A 21,399-nucleotide genomic window follows, 5' to 3' on the forward strand; every position below is an offset into this window, starting at 1 on the left:
GCCAACGACGACACTAGAATGCCAAAGGCGGAAGGAAAGGAAAGGAAAAGACAACCATCATTTAGCTTTTGCAGTTTGTGCTTTTATAATTTAATTTCAATTTACTTTTGTAGATTAATTACTCGTTATAATTAATGTGACTATGTATCAAGGTAATGGTATTTTCCCCCTAAAAACTTAGAGTAATGGATTTTATTGGTGATATTTGAATTATGTGGTAAATGTTTGAAATTGTTTTGGATGTAAAAATGAAGATTTGGACGTTGGCATTACAATAATATATGTTACAATGGTGATTATGTTGTTAATGTCCCATTAAATGATGTTAGACGTAGTCTAGGTATAGTTGGCATGACATAGGGTCACTAATATAGTGATTTGCTAGCTATCATTTTTGGGCACTCTGGGATAACTGAATAAACAGTGTGGAAAAATGCTGAAAACCATTATTGTCGGGCAACCAGTGATGGTAGAATAAACAAATACTAAAAATAATTGTTGCAGAACAACTCAGAATGACAAAATAAAATAATCCTAGTTTCTATAGAGTGTAGACTTAGTCTCGATATATAAAATAAGTAATCTTTACGCCAAAATGTGTAACATGTGAAATTGTGCTAATGAGAAGCATGCATATACAACAAGATGTAGCATTTATGGCAAAATATATGTAGTTCTACTACCCGTTTGCGTAGATGTTCATAAAAATTACTCTGTTGTGAATGAATTTTAAAATGTAAAAACTTATAAATATTAGGGTAAAATTTGCGAAGGTTGCGAACATTCTATGTTTGTAGGTCATGGATGCCATCCATTCATTCAAGTTTGTATGTTCCAGATCCCAATGCTGCTACGACTGGTAGGGTCTCTCCCAAGTAACTAACAATTTTCCTGTCTGACTGGCTGGTTGGGTAGCTTTTGCATTTTGCATTACTAAGTCATCAATTTGGTATTATCTACTGTAGACCATCAAATTATATTACTATGCCACTTGCTGAGCTCGGATGGCTAATCGGATTGATGCTTGATCCTTTACTTCATCCAATAAATCTAGGTTCTCCTGAAGCTTGATTTCATTGGCCTGATCAGTATAGTGAACCACTTGGTGTGTGTTAAAAATAATCTCGATTAGTATCACAACCTCGGTGCCAAACATAAGGTTGAAAGGGATTTCTCACTACACCAAAACAGGTTTTTAGCGGCGCTTTTTTAGGCCTTTAGCGTCGTTAAAAATATTTGCAGCTCTTTTAGAAACGCCACTATTACACACATCGCTAACTTTTGCGGCGTTTTTAAAAATAAACGCCGCTATAGACCATGACCTTTAGTGGCGCTTTTCCCACAAACGCCGCAATAGACCATGACCTTTAGCGGCGCTTCCCCACAAATGCCGCTATAGACCATTACCTTTAGCGGCGCTTTTATCACAAACGCCGCTATAGACCATTACCTTTAGCGGCGCTTTTATCACAAACACCACTAAAGACCATTACCTTTAGCGGCGCTTCTCCCATAAATGCCGTTATAGGTCATGACTTTTAACAACGCTTTTTCGTACAAACGCCATTATAGAATTGGCCTTTAGCAGCGCTTTTCACACAAACGCCGCTAAAAACATATCTTTTAAAAAAATAAATTTTTTGAGATAATATTTATTTCCATGATAAATATTACATTATGTTTTAAGGATAAATACAAATTATTATTTAAATTAAATTTTCTACCAAAATTTTAACTTTAAAACTAAATATAAATATAAAAATTAATTAACTTAAATTTAGAATTTAAAATAATAAATTAATAATACAATTAAAATCCAAAAGTTAGAATACTTAACTAAAAATAAAAATTTAGAATCAATATTAAAATAAATAATACATATGCAAGGTAATAAATTATACAATGCATTTTCTTAATCAAGTAAATCTTGGTAATAAAAGATATAATACATTTACTTAATCAAGGAAATCTTGTAATGAACTCAAAGCAATGAGCCTTAGAGAAAAACTTTAGAGCATGGCTTTGAATTTGAACTGCAAATTTGGTTCCTACAGACTCTGCATGAAAATAAAAGTAACTTAATCTGTTCAAACCATAGTGAACATGGCAAAGATAAGTAAATCAGTTCAACTTTTTAAGATTGTTTTATAATGTTGTAGTAAATTAGGTGTCTTATAATGTTATAGTAAATTATAAACAAATACATCTAAAAATAATAATATCTCAACTTTTTAAGATTGTTTGTGGAATAAAAAAATGTACACTACTGATATATCTACTCATTTAAGTTAATATAGGTGGAAAGTATTCATCAATATAAATTTAAAATATTAGAACATATCATGCTTAAATTCCAATTAAACCCTTAAGCCTATATTCTTAAATTCCAATTACCATCAACAATTGCAGAGTCTCCTAATTAGCTTCTTTGTAGAATATTTGAACATGATATTCCATAGTCAGAATACATACATCAACAGCTTAAATCAAAGTATTAGAACATATCATGCTTAAAGATAATAATTAGATTTATCTAAAATAAAACCCGATTTAACTAGTACTAAGTAAACCTATTTCAAGTTTTTTTTTCTGGGCAGCCCAACAACATATAGATTCAATGATCAGATAATCTAAATTTATCTAATCAACAATTTTTTTTAAATTAGTTAAAAGTTTAAAATCATGGTTAAAAACCCGATAGATAAACAGGTATGGCAAGAGAAACAAAGCAGGGACTTTTATAGTAACGCACCTATTAGCTGAATCAAAGAAGCAAAAACAGAAGAGAAAGCCGAAGTGAATCCTCAAAAGTTTGAAAATAATGAAGTCCCTTCAGTGCCAAGCTTCTTAGATTTTCTGATAGCTGCATGGCAGCTTTATAGTCTCTAGCACTTAGCAATTCCTCAATTTGATTCAACATAGAGGAGTAAGATGCAAGTGGCTTGAAAAATAGTGAATGTGATTGCTTTATTTCTAAGTTTGTCAAGGAAAATAGTTACAGAATGCCAATCCATAATCCAGTAACACCTTCCACATTTTAACACGAAATCAAACAGAATATCCAATAATTGAATAAAAAAACATGTAGATAAGAAGTAATAAGATTTCAGTTGGCCAAAATCAGGTAAATGTTTAAAAAAGTTACAAAGGGTATTTCTAAGTGAAAACATGAAACACAACATTCTGGTCAACAAATCTATGTTCAAACTTCATGAGGAACAAAACTTAAATAACAATTATCTTATTTTGTAATATAAAATCTTTTCAAGGAATTATGGAAAACAAATTAAGTATCATAGTGCATTGAACTAAAACTAGTTTATGAAAAGGATACGTGATTTGAGCAGAAACTAGTTTATGAAAGGTGTCAACAGATAAAGCATGCTCATATTAATGTAATCTAATTGGAATAGAAATAAACAAGGTATGATTGCAAGCAAAGAAACAGTACCCAAAATTACTAGTAGAGGTATTTAATGTTCAAAAAAGAACAGTTTGATGAGTTCTTTTTTTTTTCACATTTTAAGCTTCTTTCTTTTCTTTTAGAACAATTTCATAATTTATAAGAGAAATTTGCCTTCCACAGAATTTTAAGCAGACCAGTAGTAAAGTCTTCAAACTTGTGGGGATATGTAGCCCAAGTGCTGTGCGACAAAGCACCACAAAAGGAAAAAGCAAAAACAACATACAGTGGCCGAAAAACACAAATAACCACACAATGAATGACGATAGACTCTACTAAATTTAACTTGCAAAAATATGAACTTCAATTAAATTCTTTGCTTTTAAGAGATTAGTGTGTCGTTAAGCTAGTTATGAAGCTTGCTAAGGAATGTGATTTTGAGGAAATATGAACTTCAATTAAATTCTTTGCTTTTAAGAGATTAGTGTGTCGTTAAGCTAGTTATGAAGCTTGCTAAGGAATGTGATTTTGAGGAGATTAAGGTTAACAGTTCAGTAATTATTGATGCTGAGAAAGCTAAAGTCGCCATGTTGACAACAAAAAAGTTTGCAGAAGCTTTAATCATTCTTAGTTTCGTGCCTATAAATTTCGTACTTAATAAGGTGCCTTAAAAATTTTGCATTGATTATATATAATAATATTATAATTTTCCTCAAATTATATACAAATAATATTATTTGTGCATGTTATTTGATGAACAATGCAAAACAGATTTGTAACAGATAGATCATAATTTAGCAGGGAGGAAAAACAATTGCAGATCCAAGTGCAAGTATCACAAAATTTACATTAAGAAAACAGATATTTTGAATTGAAAATTCAAGCCGCCAAAATACCAAATCAAATTTCAAATTAATGCAAGATCTAAACAGAAAAAAAAAAACCATCACTAATTTAACCCAGATCTCGAAAAACACCAATAATTTAAAAATGAAATCAACAAAACCAAGAATTAATAAAGACATGGAAGAAGCTAGTTCACCTTAAAAACACCTTGGGGTGTTTGAGAAATGCTTTCTCCGTCTAATATAAAATAAAAAGAAAGATCAAAGCAGTTTCAACACATAAAAATAAGACAGATAAAAGGCAGAGAAAGAGGAAAGTGGACAATGCAATATACTGAATAGAAAAGCAGACAATGCAAAAAGTAAGGGCAAAGATAGGGAATATATTGAAAGAGAAGTAAACAAGTAACAGAGTACTATTACTACTTCCCCCTTTCCCTTTTCCCATTTCTTTTACTACTATTTTATTACTATATTTTCAATTTTTCTCTCTTCTACAATATTGAAAAAACAAAAATAAAAATTTTAAAGCCCTCCTCGTCGGAAACAAATAGGAAAATTCTCAGAATATTTATCTTCATCGGAAAAAAAAACACAATTTGGGTTTACTACTTGTGAAAGTCAATACAGATAAAGGACGAGGATAAAAACACAATCTGGGTTACGTTTCTTTTCTTCTCATCCTTCATATATTGTCCATATTTAAAAGAGAGCAAAATATTATCACCACCTAATCCTACCCCCAGACATCAAATATGCTATTCAAAGTTTCTTATGTCACTGCAATTAATTATATATAGAAAGTATGTCAAATGAAATCTTCGGAAATAATTAATTATAAATTAAGAATTGGAAATGAGAGACATCATCGAGTTCATAATTACATCCAATGAAACTAAAGTTAACTTAACTCATATTTAGTGAGAGCGAAAGTGATTCAAAATCAGTAAAAGCTAAAATCCAAATCTAAATACCTTTTGGGGCCATTGCTTGCTGCTTCCTCTATCCCTTCTAAATTCTAAACAATAAATGAATTGCAGAAAAAATAAGTTTAGAAATATTGTTTTTAAAGAAACAATTGAAAGAAAATAGAAATGAGAAGGACCCGTCAATAGAGAAGCTAATGATACCTACAGCCATCCATACAAGGTGCTTAGGGCCAAGGTTAGTGAACTATAATCATAACATCACAATATAAGCAACCAACTAACCTTACTCAGTAAATCAGAGAGTTTTTTTCATCTTGGCCTCCATCAATGCAATATGTTTCAGACTGTTAAGGATTTCACAGGCAATTTGCTTAACTGCAAAACAATATAGTAAGTATACACATTTGCATAAAAAGCTTCACAAAATTATGGCAATAAAAACATACCTGCATACAAAAGTAAGCTCTCAAACTCACCGTGTCGTCCGAGATAGAGCATCGGTACCCTTTCCACCAGTTAGATCCACGAAAAAGGTCATAAATCATCAGAGTAACTTCTTGAAAACAAATGATATTAGGGGAATGAAGGGGAATGAAGTTGAATACAGATTTCACAGTTGGATTTGTTGTAAAGGTTCAAAAAAGTGCAAGCTTTACAAGCCCATTTAGACGGCGAAGACGGTGACGGTGACGGAGGTGAGAGACAGACTTTGCAAGCAGCGGTTTGGGATGGTGAGTTGAGGAAAGTGCATTTGGTGCAAGACCAAGACTAAGAACAAGAAAACCCAAAGATTAAATACGTAAAATAAAGAAATCGAACCTTGAATACCGATAGTAATAAAAACAGAAACCAAATGCCACCTTCTTCGTCTTCTCTGTGTGGGTTATGTGAATACGATTTCACTTCATTCAACGGGCCTTCAACAAATTACAAACAAAAAAATAAACAAAAACAAGGAAACCCAAACTTTTTATACGCAAAATAAAGAAATCGAACCTTAAAAGTTGAATTCACCAAAAACCAGAATCGAATGACACCTTCTTCGTCTTCTCTGTGTGGGTTATGTAAGTTTGCAAGAAACCCAAACACTGAACCTTTTCCTTGTAAGTAAAAAAAGCAACCGAGGAATCGGGGGTAAGAAATCGACAAAGCAGTGATCTCTCTGGCTCTGACTGATAATTAGGGATTTCGATAGATAGGGCATTTGGGGCTGGGAGCGGGGAATCAAGAGAAAAAAAACCTATTTATGTTTAAAATGACGCCGAGTTCTATTTCAACAATTGCGGCGTTTACACAAAAACGCCACTAATTTTACAACAATGAAATAACGCCGTTTTGTTAAATTTTTAATTTATTTTTTGTGGCATTTTTATAGAAAACGCCACTAATATTTAATTCATCAATGAAATGGCGCCGTTTTATTAAATTCTTAATATATTTTTTGCAGCGTTTGTATACAAAACGCCACTAATATTTAATTCGTCAATGAAACGGTGCCGTTTGGTTAAATTTTAAATGTATTTTTTGCGGCATTTTTTACCAAACGCCGCTAATGATTTCACTTTTAAATATATATATGTCTCTGAAATAATATTATATATTTATAAATTTTCAAATTTTCAATAGATTTATGAATTTCACACATTCTTGTAGACATTATTTTTAATTGATACATCATTATTAATATTATTTAAATAATATTATTTAAAATTTTGATAAGATTTAAGACATTAATTTTAATTGTTTAAATTTTATAACTTTTATAAATCTTTTACAATTATATAATATATATCCATATAAAAAATATATCCATATCAATTATATAAATCTTTTAAAAAATAATTACCTAAATATCCATATCAAATATATCAAATGGTTTAGATTAAATATTTTTAAATATAAAAGCATTAATTAATTGTATAAAATTGTATCATTTAACAAATCTCAAATAAACCTTAAACCCTAAATTAGCCATTCAATATACATAAAGTTTATCTATTATATATCTCTTAAATAATATAAACTATACTCATAATTTTAATATATTAAATTTATTATTATCTCTTTTACAATTATATACGAACATATTTAATATATAAATTAAAAAACTAATTAATCTAAACCCTAATCCGACCTTTAAATCCTAAACCCTAAATCCCTACCTATTAACCCCTAACCACTAACTCCTAACCCCTAAACCTTAAATCCCAACCATTAAACCATAATCCCTAAATCCATATAATTATTTGATCACGGCGGGAGCAAGGCAAAACACGCAAAAAACTGAACTGGATAAAAAAACTAAACCGAGCACTAAAAATACTGAACCGAGATGGGATAAGACAAGAATATCCTTGAATATAGCTTATATCGATTTTGAAGAACCAAATCTTCACACAATTTTGAAGAACCAAATTAATATTATCTCTTTTACAATTATATAAGAAAATAATTAATATATAAATTAGAAAATACTAGTTAATCTAAACCATAAACCATAAACCCTTAACACATAACCTCTAAACCTTAAACCCCAAACTTTTAACCATAAATCATAACCCCTAAACCCATAATCCATAAACCTTAAACTCTAAACCATATACCCTAAACCCAAAAACCTAAACTATAGTGATAATTAATTCAATATTTTAAAATTAATACAATCTCTTTTACGATTATATAAGAAATTATTTAATATATAAATTAAAAAAATCAATAATGTATCCAAAAAACTTTAAAATTATTTTAAATAATAGTATTTTAATTTTTCTATTTTTAACAAATATTTTAAATTATTTTAAATTCCTGAGCATTAGCGGCGCTTCTTTAAAAACGCCGCTAAAGGCCTGAGCATTAGCGGCGCTTCCACAAAAACGCCGCTAAAGGCATGAGCATTAGCGGCGCTTCCTTACAAACGCCGCTAAAGGCCTGAGCATTAGCGGCGCTTTATCAAAAACGCCGCTAAAGGCATGAGCATTAGCGGCGCTTCCTCAAAAACGCCGCTAAAGGCTTGAGCATTAGCGGCGCTTTATCAAAAACGCCGCTAAAGGCCTAAGCATTAGCGGCGCTTCCTCAAAAACGCCGCTAATGCCCCGAAAACTCAGAAAACGGCATTGTTGGGCTTAAGTTTTTTGCGGCGCTTCGTGGAAAACGCCGCTAATGCTAATTTATAGCAGCTTTTTTAATAAAGCGCCACTAATGCTCGACCTTTAGTGGCGTTTTACAGAAAGTGCCGCTAATTCTCCATCTTTAGCGGCGTTTTTTATTCAAACGCCGCTAAAAGCCTGTTTTGGTGTAGTGTTTCTTATCCTTGAATGTGATATAGTCTGCAGAGACTAAAGAATACCAGGCAATTCATCCAACCATTTGCCTTTTGCATCTTTTACCTTTTTTTTCAGGCCTTATATGATCTTCTTATTAATAGCTTTCACTTGCCCATTCGTTTGGGGAGTCTCGATCGAGCTGTGCACCAGAGCTGTATGAAGGTTATCACAAAATTCTTTGAACTTTCTTTGGAGTTGTGTCCCATTATCAACAATGATGAGGTGTGGTATTCCAAATTTTCATATAATGGTTTTCTAGACAAATTTCTCCACTTACTTTTCTATGATGGTGGCTAATGCTTTCAATTCCATCCAATTTGTAAAGTATTTTATGGTAACCACAATATACTTCTTTTGTGTTATGGCCTGCGAAAATGACCTAACAATATCAATGCCTCACGTTGCAAAAGGCCATGGACTCGAAATGGTGTGCAGGGGTTCAGCGGGTGCGCGGGGGATAGGTAAAAATTTCTGGTAGGGTTCGCATTTCTAGAAAAAAGGTTGTTGTGTCTTTCTGCATGGTAGGTCAATAATACCTCTGCCGTAAGTTATTTTAGGTTAGGGCTTTTGCCCCCAAATGGTGGCCATAGATAGCCTCATGAACCTCTTGCATCACGTACTTGGCTTCGGATGGATCTAGGCATCTCAAGAGTGGCTGTAAAAAACTTTTCTTGTATAGACCTCATTAATAAAGGTGTATCGGGAAGCCAAACGAGAAATGCGATCAAGTTATTTGGGGTCGGAGGGTGTTGCATCACCAGATAAGAATTTGATCAATGACGTCATCCATGTACTTCTAAAGTCTATGTTGAAGACTTGTCTCACTGACTCATAGTTGGGAACCTCCTTATGCTTTAGTAAGATCTTACCTCTTTCTCGAATTCCTACTGCTGATGCAACTTTAGACAAAGAGTTAGCTTTTGTGTGCGTGAATCGAAGAATAGTTTCATTACTATGGGGTAGTATTTAGTTAAAATATGGTCTTTAACATCATACTCTCATTGGATTTGTTTTGCTATCAACTAGGAAGCAATGTGAATATGAAGCTTTCGAGCCCCCAATTTCTGCGCAAGTTCTAAACCAGTCATCATGGTCACGTTCACCACACCAATTGTTGGCACAATGCACAATAAAAGAGGAAGACAATGAGGAATAAGAAGGAGATCAATGTGGTGCCGTGGAAGTCAATTCACTTAAAAGGTTGAGATCCAGAACTAAGATGAGAGGACAGGCTAATTAAGAGGGTAATTTGCTCAGAGTAACTTTAGAGTGTTGGGAATTGATCCTTTCTTCATAGTTGATCAATATATTTATAGGAGAGATCCCCTTGTCCATTAGTATGACGTAAATTATTGCAATGAAGAAGATTATCCTCATCTAATGCATGAAAGACATACGTCATGGGGACCATTCCGTTATTCATTCAACCAATACGAGGTTGTTACGCCCAGTTGAGCCCTTCATAGCCTTAAAGGAGTGTTTACACCTAGAGAGTGTTCATGCCTAAAATACAAGTTGCTAACTCATTCGAGAAAGGGACAAATGGTCTCATCTAAATATACTAAAGACAAATGGTTAGACAAGGCATAATTTCAAATGAAGTCAACAGGAAAGTTAACGATACTTTTGATGCTAACACGTGTCTAAATAACGAAAAGGTATAACAAACACATATAAAAAGTAAATTTCTTTTTAATTACAAGAAAATGAAATTACTATTCTAAAATTAAATTATGTTGTGAATATTTAATACATCATTGGTAAAAAAAATTAAATGAGTTTAATTTGTGTATAATAAATGATGGTTAGAGCAAAAGGATAAAGCGCTTACTATTGGGCCAAAAAGTCCCCGTATCCAATAATCAAGCTCAAGCAGACTAGACTACTAGGCTAAAAGCCAAGCCGAAACATCAACTATAATCACAACCTTTTGCACATTTCTAACGTGCACTGTTAAATTTCATTAAATATCCAACCATCCATTTCCTTTAAACAAAAAAAATAGATTGAGGTGTCTAAAAATAGAATACGTCTAACTTCTGTTAATTAAATGAGACCGCGGATGGGTGAATCAATTGAGAATGATATAAAATTGATTAAATCGGGAATTAATATAAATAAATTAAATAGATTAAAAAATCTATTGAATTAATAGTTGAATTAATGTTTTACTTTTAATTAAATTAGGATCAATTTGACTATTAATTTAATTTTAAAAATATATTATTAACGATGAATAAAATAATATTTTTATATTATTAAGTTAAAAATAGTCAACTTCAAAAAATAATTTATAAAATAGATAGTTCAATTTTTTTATCTTAGAAACAAAAAGTCTAATTAAAAAAAATTATAATAACCATTTCCGTAAGCTGTTGCCAACTTTTTATATTCTATAAAGAAAGAGACGTTTTACAAGTACTTGGAGGCAACATTGTAGCATTCAAAAAAGAAAAATTATAAAATATTAATTACAGTTAACTTCAAAAGTTATTAAAAATAGAAATTCTGTGTATGTGAAATTTATAGATTCGGAATATAGACGAGCGTTTAAAAATATTATATAAATGTATGATTTGAAATAAATAAATTATAATAATATGTACAATATTAAAATAAAAAATTAGATTAAATTACGAGTAAAATAATATCTAAACACATAAATTTATCGGATAAGCAATACTAAATGGATTCTGATTATTTATTATGGTTTGGTTATCAATTGTGAGTTAATGTCGAGTTGAGTTGTGACACCACCTTAATTAACAACATTTTTAATATATACAAATTGATGGAGATAGTAAATTGTGCATATTTAAAAAATGTATAAAAAATATCAAAGTAAAACTTTGTTTGTGTGATAAACTTAATGTTTTACTCATCCAATTAGTGTGGGTTCAAATACCAATATATATATATTTTTATTGATTTTTATTAAAATGGAAAGACAAGAATACCCTCGAATAATATGACTCATTTTAATTATGAAATAACATTTTTGTAATTTTCTAACCGAGTTAGTATCTAATTAACACAAATAGGGTTTGACTTTGGAGATAACACGGTTGGGAGGACAATCTTGAACCCTGAACATGAGCTATAAAATAGACATAAAAATTACCAAAATTGTTTTTTTTAAAGTCCAGTCCAAACCATCCATATAATAAGTACACATGTTTATAATTTGATACATGTATTTTAAATATGATACAATAATGATATTTTGAGAATTCAATTAAAATTTTTGTAAAATTTAAAGATCAATTAAAAATTGGACTATAGCTTGAGGACATGTAGTAAATTATCCCTAAAATAAAAAGGAATATGTAGAGGGGAAAACAGAAGTGCAGCGAGCGACTGAGGCCACAAGACAAGTAGAGTGTGCAGGAGAGGAGAGGAGAGGAGAGGAGAGGAGAGGAGAGCGACAGGAGTAGGAAGCGGCTAGAGCCAGAGAAGCCAAGAGCCGAGCCCCCCCGCGCGCGAATGAACGATTCAATGCTCTCATCACATAACGGTTCCGAGAAACCGCACCCGTCTGATTGCCCCAATTCCTAACTCCTTCTCTCCTCCTTGTTTGTTTGTATGTATTACTTGCACTATTTCTCTATTTTCCTCTCTGTCTCTCTATTGGATAATTCCTAAGCCTTTTTCTCTCTCGCCGGTTCTTTGTTTACCAGGCGCCGCCTTTTCCTGCCCATTCCCTAACTTGTTTTTCTTCTTCTTTGCCTCAGTTCCGGCTTCCTTCTTCCTACTCCTTTTTTGTTACCCCAAATGAATTTTTTGGGTTTTGTTATTTTTAGGGTTTCCTTGTTTTTTATTTGAGAATAGTAAGTTACGTTTTTCCAATTTATCTCCTTTTGATTACTGCCTGCTATTTTAATTAGTGAATTTGTTTTATGAAGTTTTTTTTTTTAAATTTTTTGTCTGTTTGTTTGTATGTATTGAATTTGAGTTGTGTATTTTATTTTTTAATTCTGGATAGAGTTTCTATAACTTGTTTTATTTGATATGTGCTGCTTAGTGAATGCTGAGTTAAATCGATTACAATTACTGATATACTATGTTTGACTGAATAATTGGTGTGTAAATGGGATACAACTGGGTTAGTTTTGTTGCTGTACTTGCTTCCGTTGGCTTCATCTTATGTTTCTTTCCCGAGTGCACTATTCCTTCATATGATGTTGTGCCCAAATTAGAAGTTTGGAAACATTTGTTATTGTTACTGTTTATTATGGGTGTGGTTTGGGTTTTGTGGTTTTTGTTACAATATCACTTCAATTTATAATTTTCTCACATGCTTAGTTCTGTTTCCTGGTTTATTTTGAACTTTGTATATGAATTTAGAAGCGCTGGGTTGTGTTGTGCTTCGAATTATTAGACAATTTTTTGAATTATTCTGGTTCAAAGGTGGACTAATTATGTGTTGCTATCATTTTGAGATTCGAGGGCTTTCCTTGGTGGCTTTCAATTCAGTGATGGTTTTCTTTCTTTTCATGCAGGAAGATGTTCGGTGTGCATGATCAAGAGCGTAACTACCTATACATTGCTAAAATTTTTTTCTTTCCATTCTTTTGACATTTGGTGCTAATGGCTGCTGATCGACAGAGAAAGTGGCTGAATGGAGCCAGCATTGCTGGCTGCAATTTTAAAGACCAATACAGAACAAAAAAGAAAAAACTTGACTCACTGCAAAATGATTTAAACACAAAATCTTGTATTTCGCTTGAATGGGATGGGAACCAAAAAAAAGTTGTTGCTAAAAGGGATCAAATTGGCTTAAGTTGGAGGCATTTGAGGCCATTTACAGATTCCACAATACATTACCACAGAGTTTTGGCGGATGTTTTGACTCTTCCTCATGAAATTTTTGACTTAGAGAACCTGACAGAGGTGCTTTCTTATGAGGTAATATCCTTATTATTCTTTATCACAGTTGCTTCTAGTATCCTCTGTATGCTGAGCTCATACTTTATGGAATTTACATGAAATTGTTACAGGTTTGGCAGACTCTTCTGTCTGAAAACGAGAGAAATCATCTGATGCAGTTTCTTCCCACAGGAACTGACAAAGAGCATGTTCTGCAAGCATTGCTTGCTGGGGATAATTTTCACTTTGGAAATCCTTTTCTTAAATGGCAAGTATATATGTGTATTGCTTTTGACACTTTTTCCCACTGTGTAGAATGAATCCTTTCTACTTGTAGTTTCTATTGGCCATGCATTACATGCATCACAAATACAATTCTGCATAAATGCTTGCATGTGTTTTGCATTTTTTCTACTTGTATACGGAGAAGTTTCAGCTCTTGGGGTAATGTGTTATTTTTCTTGTTCTATTTTCCGGAGATATAGTATTTGAGGGTTCTAACGTAGGGTTTGGTTCTGCTAGATTTGACTGGAATTTGTGTTTACAGGGGTTCATTGCTTTGCTTGGGTTATCTTCACCCTGATGCTGTTATTCAGGAGGAACAACATTTAAAGGACGAGAAGAAAGCGTATTACTCCCAGTTACAGGACTACCACAATGAGTATGTAACATATAGCTAAATTTACCCATGAATAGAAGCTATTCTTGTTCCAGGTTCATTTGATGCTGATTATATGATTGCAACATTGTTTTGCTTCTTGTGGCAGCATTATAGATTATTTGCAGAAATTGAAGGTTAAATGGGAAAGCTGCAAAGACCCAGAACAAGAAATTGTGCATAAGTTTTGGAGGTTAGAATTTGCTACATATTTCAGTGTCTAAGTGATAGGCTTTAGCAGAGAAAGATTCTTCTGTGTGATACATTGTCAAGGATGTTACTTCGGGAACTTGTTATTTGGTGTCATTGTTATAACAGTGCCATAATACAGAATTTGAACACGAGAGGTTGTTCAATTTGGACATTTCCTCTTCTAATTGGTTGTTCAAAACAATAAAAATGAAGGATTAATTTTCTTTATTCACTTTTTATTGGAAATTTAATTCCCTTTTTTGTGTTTAGATCAAATCTCATTTTTGGGTTGCAATTTCTTTGGTAGGTCAAGAAGGGCTAGTGAGAAAGGGATTTTCTCACATTCGAATGAATCTAAGCTTGTCAATCTTGAGCAGGATGCTACAGGTACTTCTGAATCTTGTTCATGGGCTGCGGATGAGAGAGCATGCAGTAGTGATAACCAAAATTCTTCTGTTGTGAAGGGAGGAGAACTACAGAGAAGGTAATGTCCTTCCCTGGTAAACCACCTTTCTGCATGTATTGTCATTTTGCCCATCTTGTTGAAGTTCACAAGGGTGAGAGTTTGAAAATTGCTTTCTTAAAGTATGCTTTGCCTGAGTTTAGTACTTTGCCTTCTGTAGTTCCTTCATAGGTTCTCTGTTACCTACAAAAGGGATTCATTTATTTAGACAATATATGAAATATTGTAGCTCTCATATTCTTCGTAGTGGGTTTTAGAAATGTAAATGGTGTGATTCTATAGAGCAGATCATTAAAGTTCACCTTGGATCTTTTTTCTCCATCCCCATCTTTGGTGGAATATCCTTGAATTCTGAGCCTAAGAAATTATATCTTGTTTTTTTTTGTTGGCTTCTTTTGCGGCTAATAGTTTTTCCTCATTACTATTGCTTTTATCTATAAATTGTGTGCCTAACAAAGAAAAAAAATACCTTGCTGTCTAAGAAGTTTGAAGTATAAACTTCTGTGTGGGTATTTTTAAACACCATGCTGGTAAGGTTTTGAGGGAAATTATGTTGCTGATATCCTTGTTGAAATTTCTTTGATTGTAGTGCTATTTTCAGCTCCTAGGATCACTTTTTGCTTCATTTGTTTCTTTATTTGTGGTTTAGGTGGTTCTCAATCTTGTCATTTTTCCTGAAATAGAAATTTTGTGAACTGTAACTATGTTTGAGAAACTTTCTGCTGTGCTTAAGTCTCCTGGTGGAAATTGGTTATGGCGGCTGCATTAATTTCATTTAGTTTTACTCAGTTTATTTTAACTCCATGGTGCATGAATCTTATTATTTGCGATGTATATCAGAATGTACAAGAAAGGTTTCATCAAGGACAAAGGTAAAGGTCTCTTGACTGCTCCGGATCATACACAGACTGTGGAAGCAAAACCCAGAAAGGGTGACAAGATACGCAAGTGCAATATCCAGCAGAGTAATGGTGCCAAATACATGGCATATGTTAAGGTTAGCGGCTACTTCAGTTAGGATAAATTGTAAGATGTCAATGGGGTGCTTTTATCTTGATATGTTATCTCCTTGGATGAGATTTTATCCTTTCTGGTATTGGATTAGTCATTTTTTGGACTCTTGATTAGAAAACACAAGCATATAACTTGTGAAGCTTCTTTTATGGGTTTTCACGGGCTGAACCATTGGCCAGATGCCTAGCTGATTGTTTATACTATTATGGTTGTGGGATTACTGCTCTAGTATGTTGTCACTTTGGATCCTTTACGGTAAATTAACTCTCAGATCTTGGATTATACCATGGGGCTAGAACAGTTACTGAAATGTACTAGTGATGGCTTGCGTATTTATCTTGCCCTTACTATATTCTTTAAACAAACATTTCTTCAGAATTTATTACTACCCAGCCTTCTCTCTCACACTCAAGTTTTTTCTATGGTAATTACCGACTAACTGCCTTTGATATTTTCAGATTAGCAAGAAGCAACATGAACTGATTAAGAATATGAGGCAGTCTGGTAGAAGCATTCAGTATCGGTCTCTTAACCATGTCTTAGGTGACATTGATAGCTTGCATGTGCTACCATATGATACATTTGTGGAAGAAGAAATGAGGAATTTGCATGAACATTGGTGAGTTTGAAGCAAACAATCCTTTCTTGAACTCTGATAGTCTTCATCATACCTTTTCTCAAACTAGTTGTTTAAATAGGTTGAGATTGGTGAAGGAAGATCTCCCGGAAGCATATGCAAGCCGGAGAGAAATACAATTACAGAAACGGGAAATAGCCAAGTTGTTGGAGCAGGATATAGAAGAAAAACTAAATCCAGCATTTGAGGTTTAATTCTGTCCTTTGCTCCCTTTTCCCCGTGTATGCATTTGAACAACTGTTGTTTGTTTGATACTCACTAAATTCATTGGATCTGTGTTTCTATTGTTATGTGGTTTTGAATATCTTCTATGTTGCTACTATGATCTTGATTTTTTTGTTGGTGTGTCAGGATGAAGTGGAGGAAGATACTGAAAAGTTCCATGATCAGGAAGATAATGTTGGTATAAAATTGGATGTTCAAGATGTAGAGAAAGAGATCCCTGAGAAGTTGCTTGAGGGTCAGAAGGATGCTGAAGCAACAGACAGGGAATCCAGCATGGAAGAGGAGTCTGTTCTGGCCTTACCACAGAATCAGTCCCCACAGCAGGTTTCTTCTATTGATAGTGGCAATATGCTCAATTCTGAGGAGATTGAGTCTGAAAACAAAGAGAACCTCTTGAAATCAGATATTGCTTTTTCAGATCTATCTGAGCGCTCAAAGAATTTGAAAACTGCTGATGCAACTGTTAATCAGGAAGTTCATGTCTCTTCTACAGAGAATGTCTGGTCTGCATATATCATGCCACAATCTTACCTTGATTCAACTGAGGGCCATGACTACACATCTTGTAGTGGATTGCCACTTGCTCATCAAGCCAATGCAGACCGGCAGAACCATATGATTGATCTGGAATCAGGCTTGCATGAAGAAAGTACAGGGAAGGTTTTGTTACATGGACATTCTGAAGACGGTTCCTTTAGTTCTTACACAAATCAAGACCAAAGTGAGCTGCTTCCATCTTTCTTCAAGGATCAGGTAGTTTTGCCCTACCATAGTGAGCAGAAACAGGATGGGCTAGATTTCCAGGCCCCGAAGAATGTGTTGATGGAAGATGGTGATTTTAATGGGCAATTTCAAGGGCAGTTGCGACCATCGCTGCCTCTAGAAGAGGGCCAAAAGAGGCAGGATGAGGTTTTTGTGCAACAAAACATGTCCGGAAACATTTACTCTGATGGATCTCGGGGTAGATACTTGCCCCCAAGGCAGGAACACTTGCCTTCTGGGAATATGCAGGATTGGGGTATGAATCCTGCCCACATGTCAGCGCCCTTTCAACATCAGTTGAATGGTGGACAATTGTTGAATCAGAGCTGGTTTACTGGAGAGCATCAAGCTGAAGCTGGTGGAGGATGGGCTGGTTCAGATGGATTTAGTGGGCCTAGTGAGAGTATTGCGATTTCTAGGGAAAGCAATACGGATCAGAGTCTATTTAGTGTTGTATCTCAATGTAACCAACTTGGTTCAAGAAACCCTTATCGATCAATGGGCTCTACTGAGCATTTAATTCAACAGAGGAGCAATGGAATAAATGAAAATAGTATGGAGCAAGCAGGTGGTCATCCACTGGATTATTTAGGGGTTCGTGATGCCAGTATGATGGTGATGGGTGATGAAATGGGAAGGATGAGCATGGCACATCAGAATGCTGTTGCTGCTTTGCATGATGATCAATTGGCAATGGGGAAACCGTATTTGAGGTCATGGAACCAACAAAGATAGTGGATGAGCTGATGAGATATCATCTTGCTGAATTGCAGACTTCATTTGATGCTCATATTTATTTGGGAAGTAGAAGAGAGTTGTAGGTTACTATTTGCTATTACAACTCTGCATATTTGCAGGAGCGGAGTATACAATACAAAGACTCTGAGATGATTAAGATAGGGTTTTGTTTTTCTTTTGTACATACGTATGAGATCCTAGTACTATATATATATATACTGCTACTTCATTAAACAATGATAAATTTTGATTTAGATGGGAAGTAACTATTAATTTGCGATTCTATTTATAGTTTGTTAGCTCCCTTCATTGCTTAGCTATTAATTACTTGACGATAATATTTTTCTCTTTTCGAAGGAGCAGAAAGCTTGGAGTTATTGCGAGCCAGTCCCCGACTAGATTTAAAATCTTACAAATTCTATTTTTTCTATTATACATTTTTATAACTTTATTTTTATATTTTTTGAAATTTTAATAAATAATAACAATTAAATTCAACTTGTGAAAGCTCATCAAAGCTGAACATTGTGGCTGCAGTTACAAGTAGCAATGCTTCCCTTAAGGAACAAATGACTTATTTTGCAAAAATCGTGGAATCACTCAATGAGTGAGTAAATTGCTTTCATAATGGCTCAAATTGAACGTCTAAGTGGGAACAACTAAACTCCTACTAGCAAAACTCAATATCAAGTTTATCAAGGAAGTGGTGAAAATTTTCTACAAATACTATTGAAGGACTTCAAAATGTTTCACCATCACTCAAGGAGCTTATCAAGGATCAAGTTGAAAGCGTTGTTCTGCCTTCGTATACTTACGGAAAGCCATGCACTTAAAGGATTGAAAGTTTGATGATGCTTGAAATTTATTAACCTCCAAAGCATCACCAATTCGATGGAAATGGAAATCCATGTTAATATGTGCATTTTATGGAAACTTGTAATAGTGTCGGTACTAATGGAGATCTCATGGTGAAGCAGTTATATGATTATTAAAAAAAAATATTTTCTGTTAGTTTACTGATCTTGAATTTGGGATGATTGATGGCTAGGAACAACTTAAGAAATTTTCAACTGATTCTATAGTGCTTGTTGCATTATTAATAGGATTGAGCTCATAAGCTCACGACAATGGAAGGAACTGATTCTATAGTACTTGTTGCATTATTAGTAGGATTGAGCTCATAAGCTCACGACAATGGAAGGATGAGTCAGTAGTCAATCACATCCATTGTTGAAGGAATCTAAGTTGGAATTGCAAAGAAAAAAATTAGTCCTTTGCTACTGACATATGCAGGGCTTGCGTTATGTTCTCCAAGGCATTAAGCTAAAGCCCTTAAAAGAATTAGCTAGTTAAAATCATAACATATAATTAAGTATAGAAACAAATGTGAATCAACAACCTCCATAGCAAGAAATTCACATAGGGGGCAAAAATTTAACTCATAATGATATTGATTAGCTTATGATTGTAAATGTGAAACTTATTTCTAGTCAAGTAATAATAATAATAATAATAATAATAATAATAATAATAATAATAATAATAATAATAATAATAAGCAAAGTCACATTGAAAGATAGGCAAGGAAAGGAGCATCATTTCCTTGATCTTGATGTTTCAAGTATGCTTGAAGAGCTTTTTAAAGTAAAATTGATTCGATTGCAAAAAATAAAATGACCTAAAGAAGTTGATTAAGTAAATGCTCTCGACTATTGCAGATATAATCTCTTAATTAATCATTCTTTTAAGAAGTGATTTGTTTTGAAAGACGAGAATATATAACTCCAAAAAGAATGGAAAGTCAAGTTTGAAGGAAAAATAAAATTATTAAACTCCGCATCAATCACTACAATTTATCAATCCAATATGTTGGATAGAACCATAAAATTTAGCTCATTTTATCCTATCATCTTGGCTTTAAGCATAATTATAATGGAGGATCTCCATCGAATGTGGATAATTGCCTTCTTTAAGATTATCAAAATAAAGATAATTGGACTCTATTCAAACTTCAAAAAGATTAACGTAAAACAACACTCTTATGCACGAGCTTAAATTGTCACATTACTTCCAAACATAAGCTTAAAATGTTTTTTTTAACCAAAAAATATTATGCTCCTTAGCACTGTAGATCTCAAAAAAAAATTGAATTACGTCATGACTTGATCTTTCAGAAAATAAGACCATACAGACAATGTGGTTTCAATCAAAAGTTTAGTCTGAATAAAAAAATAGTTTCCTGACGACATCATATGAAACTTACATATCTTGTCTAGACAAATCAAAAACAAATTTAATTTCAAGACCTAACCACTTTTTAAACTAAAAAAAATCGTGCACGTGACTAAGTCTTGAGACGATGCTTTTATAAGGAGAATTTTGGACCAATTAAAATTTATCATGTGTGATTATTTTTTATCTTTAATTAAATTAAATTAAATTAATACGAGATAAACAAAGAATTTTAATCCTTTTAGAATTGTTTTATAAAGATGAAAAAAAATCATTTATAATTGGTGTTTCTTTCAAAAGGAAGAATGTTAAAATGCATTAAAAATAAGTTTTGTAACAAGATTGACAATGAATTCCTCTCTAATTATTTGCTATTATGTATTGAAAGAGAATTACTGAAACATTTTATATAGATTCATTTATAGATGGTTTGTGATATGAAAAGTTGATGTGCTCTGTTTTAATAGATTGAATATGGGGTAAACTATTTAGTTGGTCACTCAATTGTTCGGGTGCATTTATTTTTATCATTCAAATTAAAAAACTGGTAATTTGGTCATCTAATCGTTTAATCCCTAACGACGGTTGACTATGCATGCCATATCATTATTTTTTACTTTTTTTGGCCAGTTAATGTTCATCATCTTCTTCCTCAACCCATTTTTGTAATTGAAAAATAATTTATCAAAGCATCAGCAAATGAAAACCCTCAATTCTCCTTTCTATCTAAAACCATTTCTTTGATATTGACACTCCTAACTATAAAATGCTTTGTCACCTCTACATTAATAAGAAAATAAAGTAATACAACAATAAACAGTAACAATAAAAAAAAGTAAAAAATGATGAAATGAACTGCATAGTCAGTCCTAGTTAGGGATTTAATGATTGGGTGACTAGAACAATAAATTATTGTAATGACAGTGACCAAATTGCAAGTTCATTTATTTGGATGAATAAAATGAAAGCATCAAAAAAATTGGGTGACCAGCTAGGTAGTTTACCCATTGAATATTTATGTATTTTGAAATTATTTTAACAATGATTTTTATTGGATTTTACCACCATTCATATTTGCCCAAAGTTTTATCTTGGTTCCATCATCTGACCCC

The 21,399-nt window shown here is 33.0% G+C and overlaps 1 protein-coding gene and 1 long non-coding RNA gene across 11 annotated transcripts; one reads left to right on the top strand and one right to left on the bottom strand.

Annotated features, from left to right (window-relative positions):
• Positions 1-1,860: 1,860 nt before the first annotated feature.
• On the bottom strand, positions 1,861-6,423 carry LOC107914179 (uncharacterized). 9 transcript variants are annotated; one of them, XR_001688727.2, is made up of 7 exons: positions 6,174-6,409; positions 6,038-6,094; positions 5,654-5,945; positions 5,460-5,552; positions 5,223-5,266; positions 2,753-4,486; positions 1,861-2,057 (listed from the first exon to the last, which is right to left on the bottom strand). It is a non-coding gene; the product is annotated as an uncharacterized lncRNA (long non-coding RNA). The 9 variants fall into 9 exon arrangements; XR_005919641.1 differs by having other exon boundaries at positions 5,624-5,945; XR_001688725.2 differs by having other exon boundaries at positions 2,753-5,266; positions 6,174-6,423.
• A 5,420-nt stretch (positions 6,424-11,843) lies between these two features.
• LOC107914180 (uncharacterized) lies at positions 11,844-18,340 on the top strand. Of its 2 annotated transcripts, XM_016842977.2 has the most exons (11): positions 11,844-12,080; positions 12,232-12,327; positions 13,000-13,405; positions 13,498-13,634; positions 13,914-14,027; positions 14,134-14,217; positions 14,524-14,700; positions 15,520-15,676; positions 16,152-16,312; positions 16,392-16,518; positions 16,682-18,340. In XM_016842977.2, the coding sequence occupies exons 3-11, from the start codon at positions 13,088-13,090 to the stop codon at positions 18,050-18,052; spliced, it is 2,646 nt and encodes an 881-aa protein (XP_016698466.2). In that variant the 5' UTR covers positions 11,844-12,080; positions 12,232-12,327; positions 13,000-13,087; the 3' UTR covers positions 18,053-18,340. The 2 variants fall into 2 exon arrangements, with proteins under 2 accessions (XP_016698466.2, XP_016698465.2); XM_016842976.2 differs by lacking the exon at positions 12,232-12,327.
• The last annotated feature ends 3,059 nt before the right edge of the window (positions 18,341-21,399 follow it).

The sequence above is a fragment of the Gossypium hirsutum genome, chromosome D10 (assembly GCF_007990345.1).
Source record: "Gossypium hirsutum isolate 1008001.06 chromosome D10, Gossypium_hirsutum_v2.1, whole genome shotgun sequence".
NCBI lineage: Eukaryota > Viridiplantae > Streptophyta > Magnoliopsida > Malvales > Malvaceae > Gossypium > Gossypium hirsutum.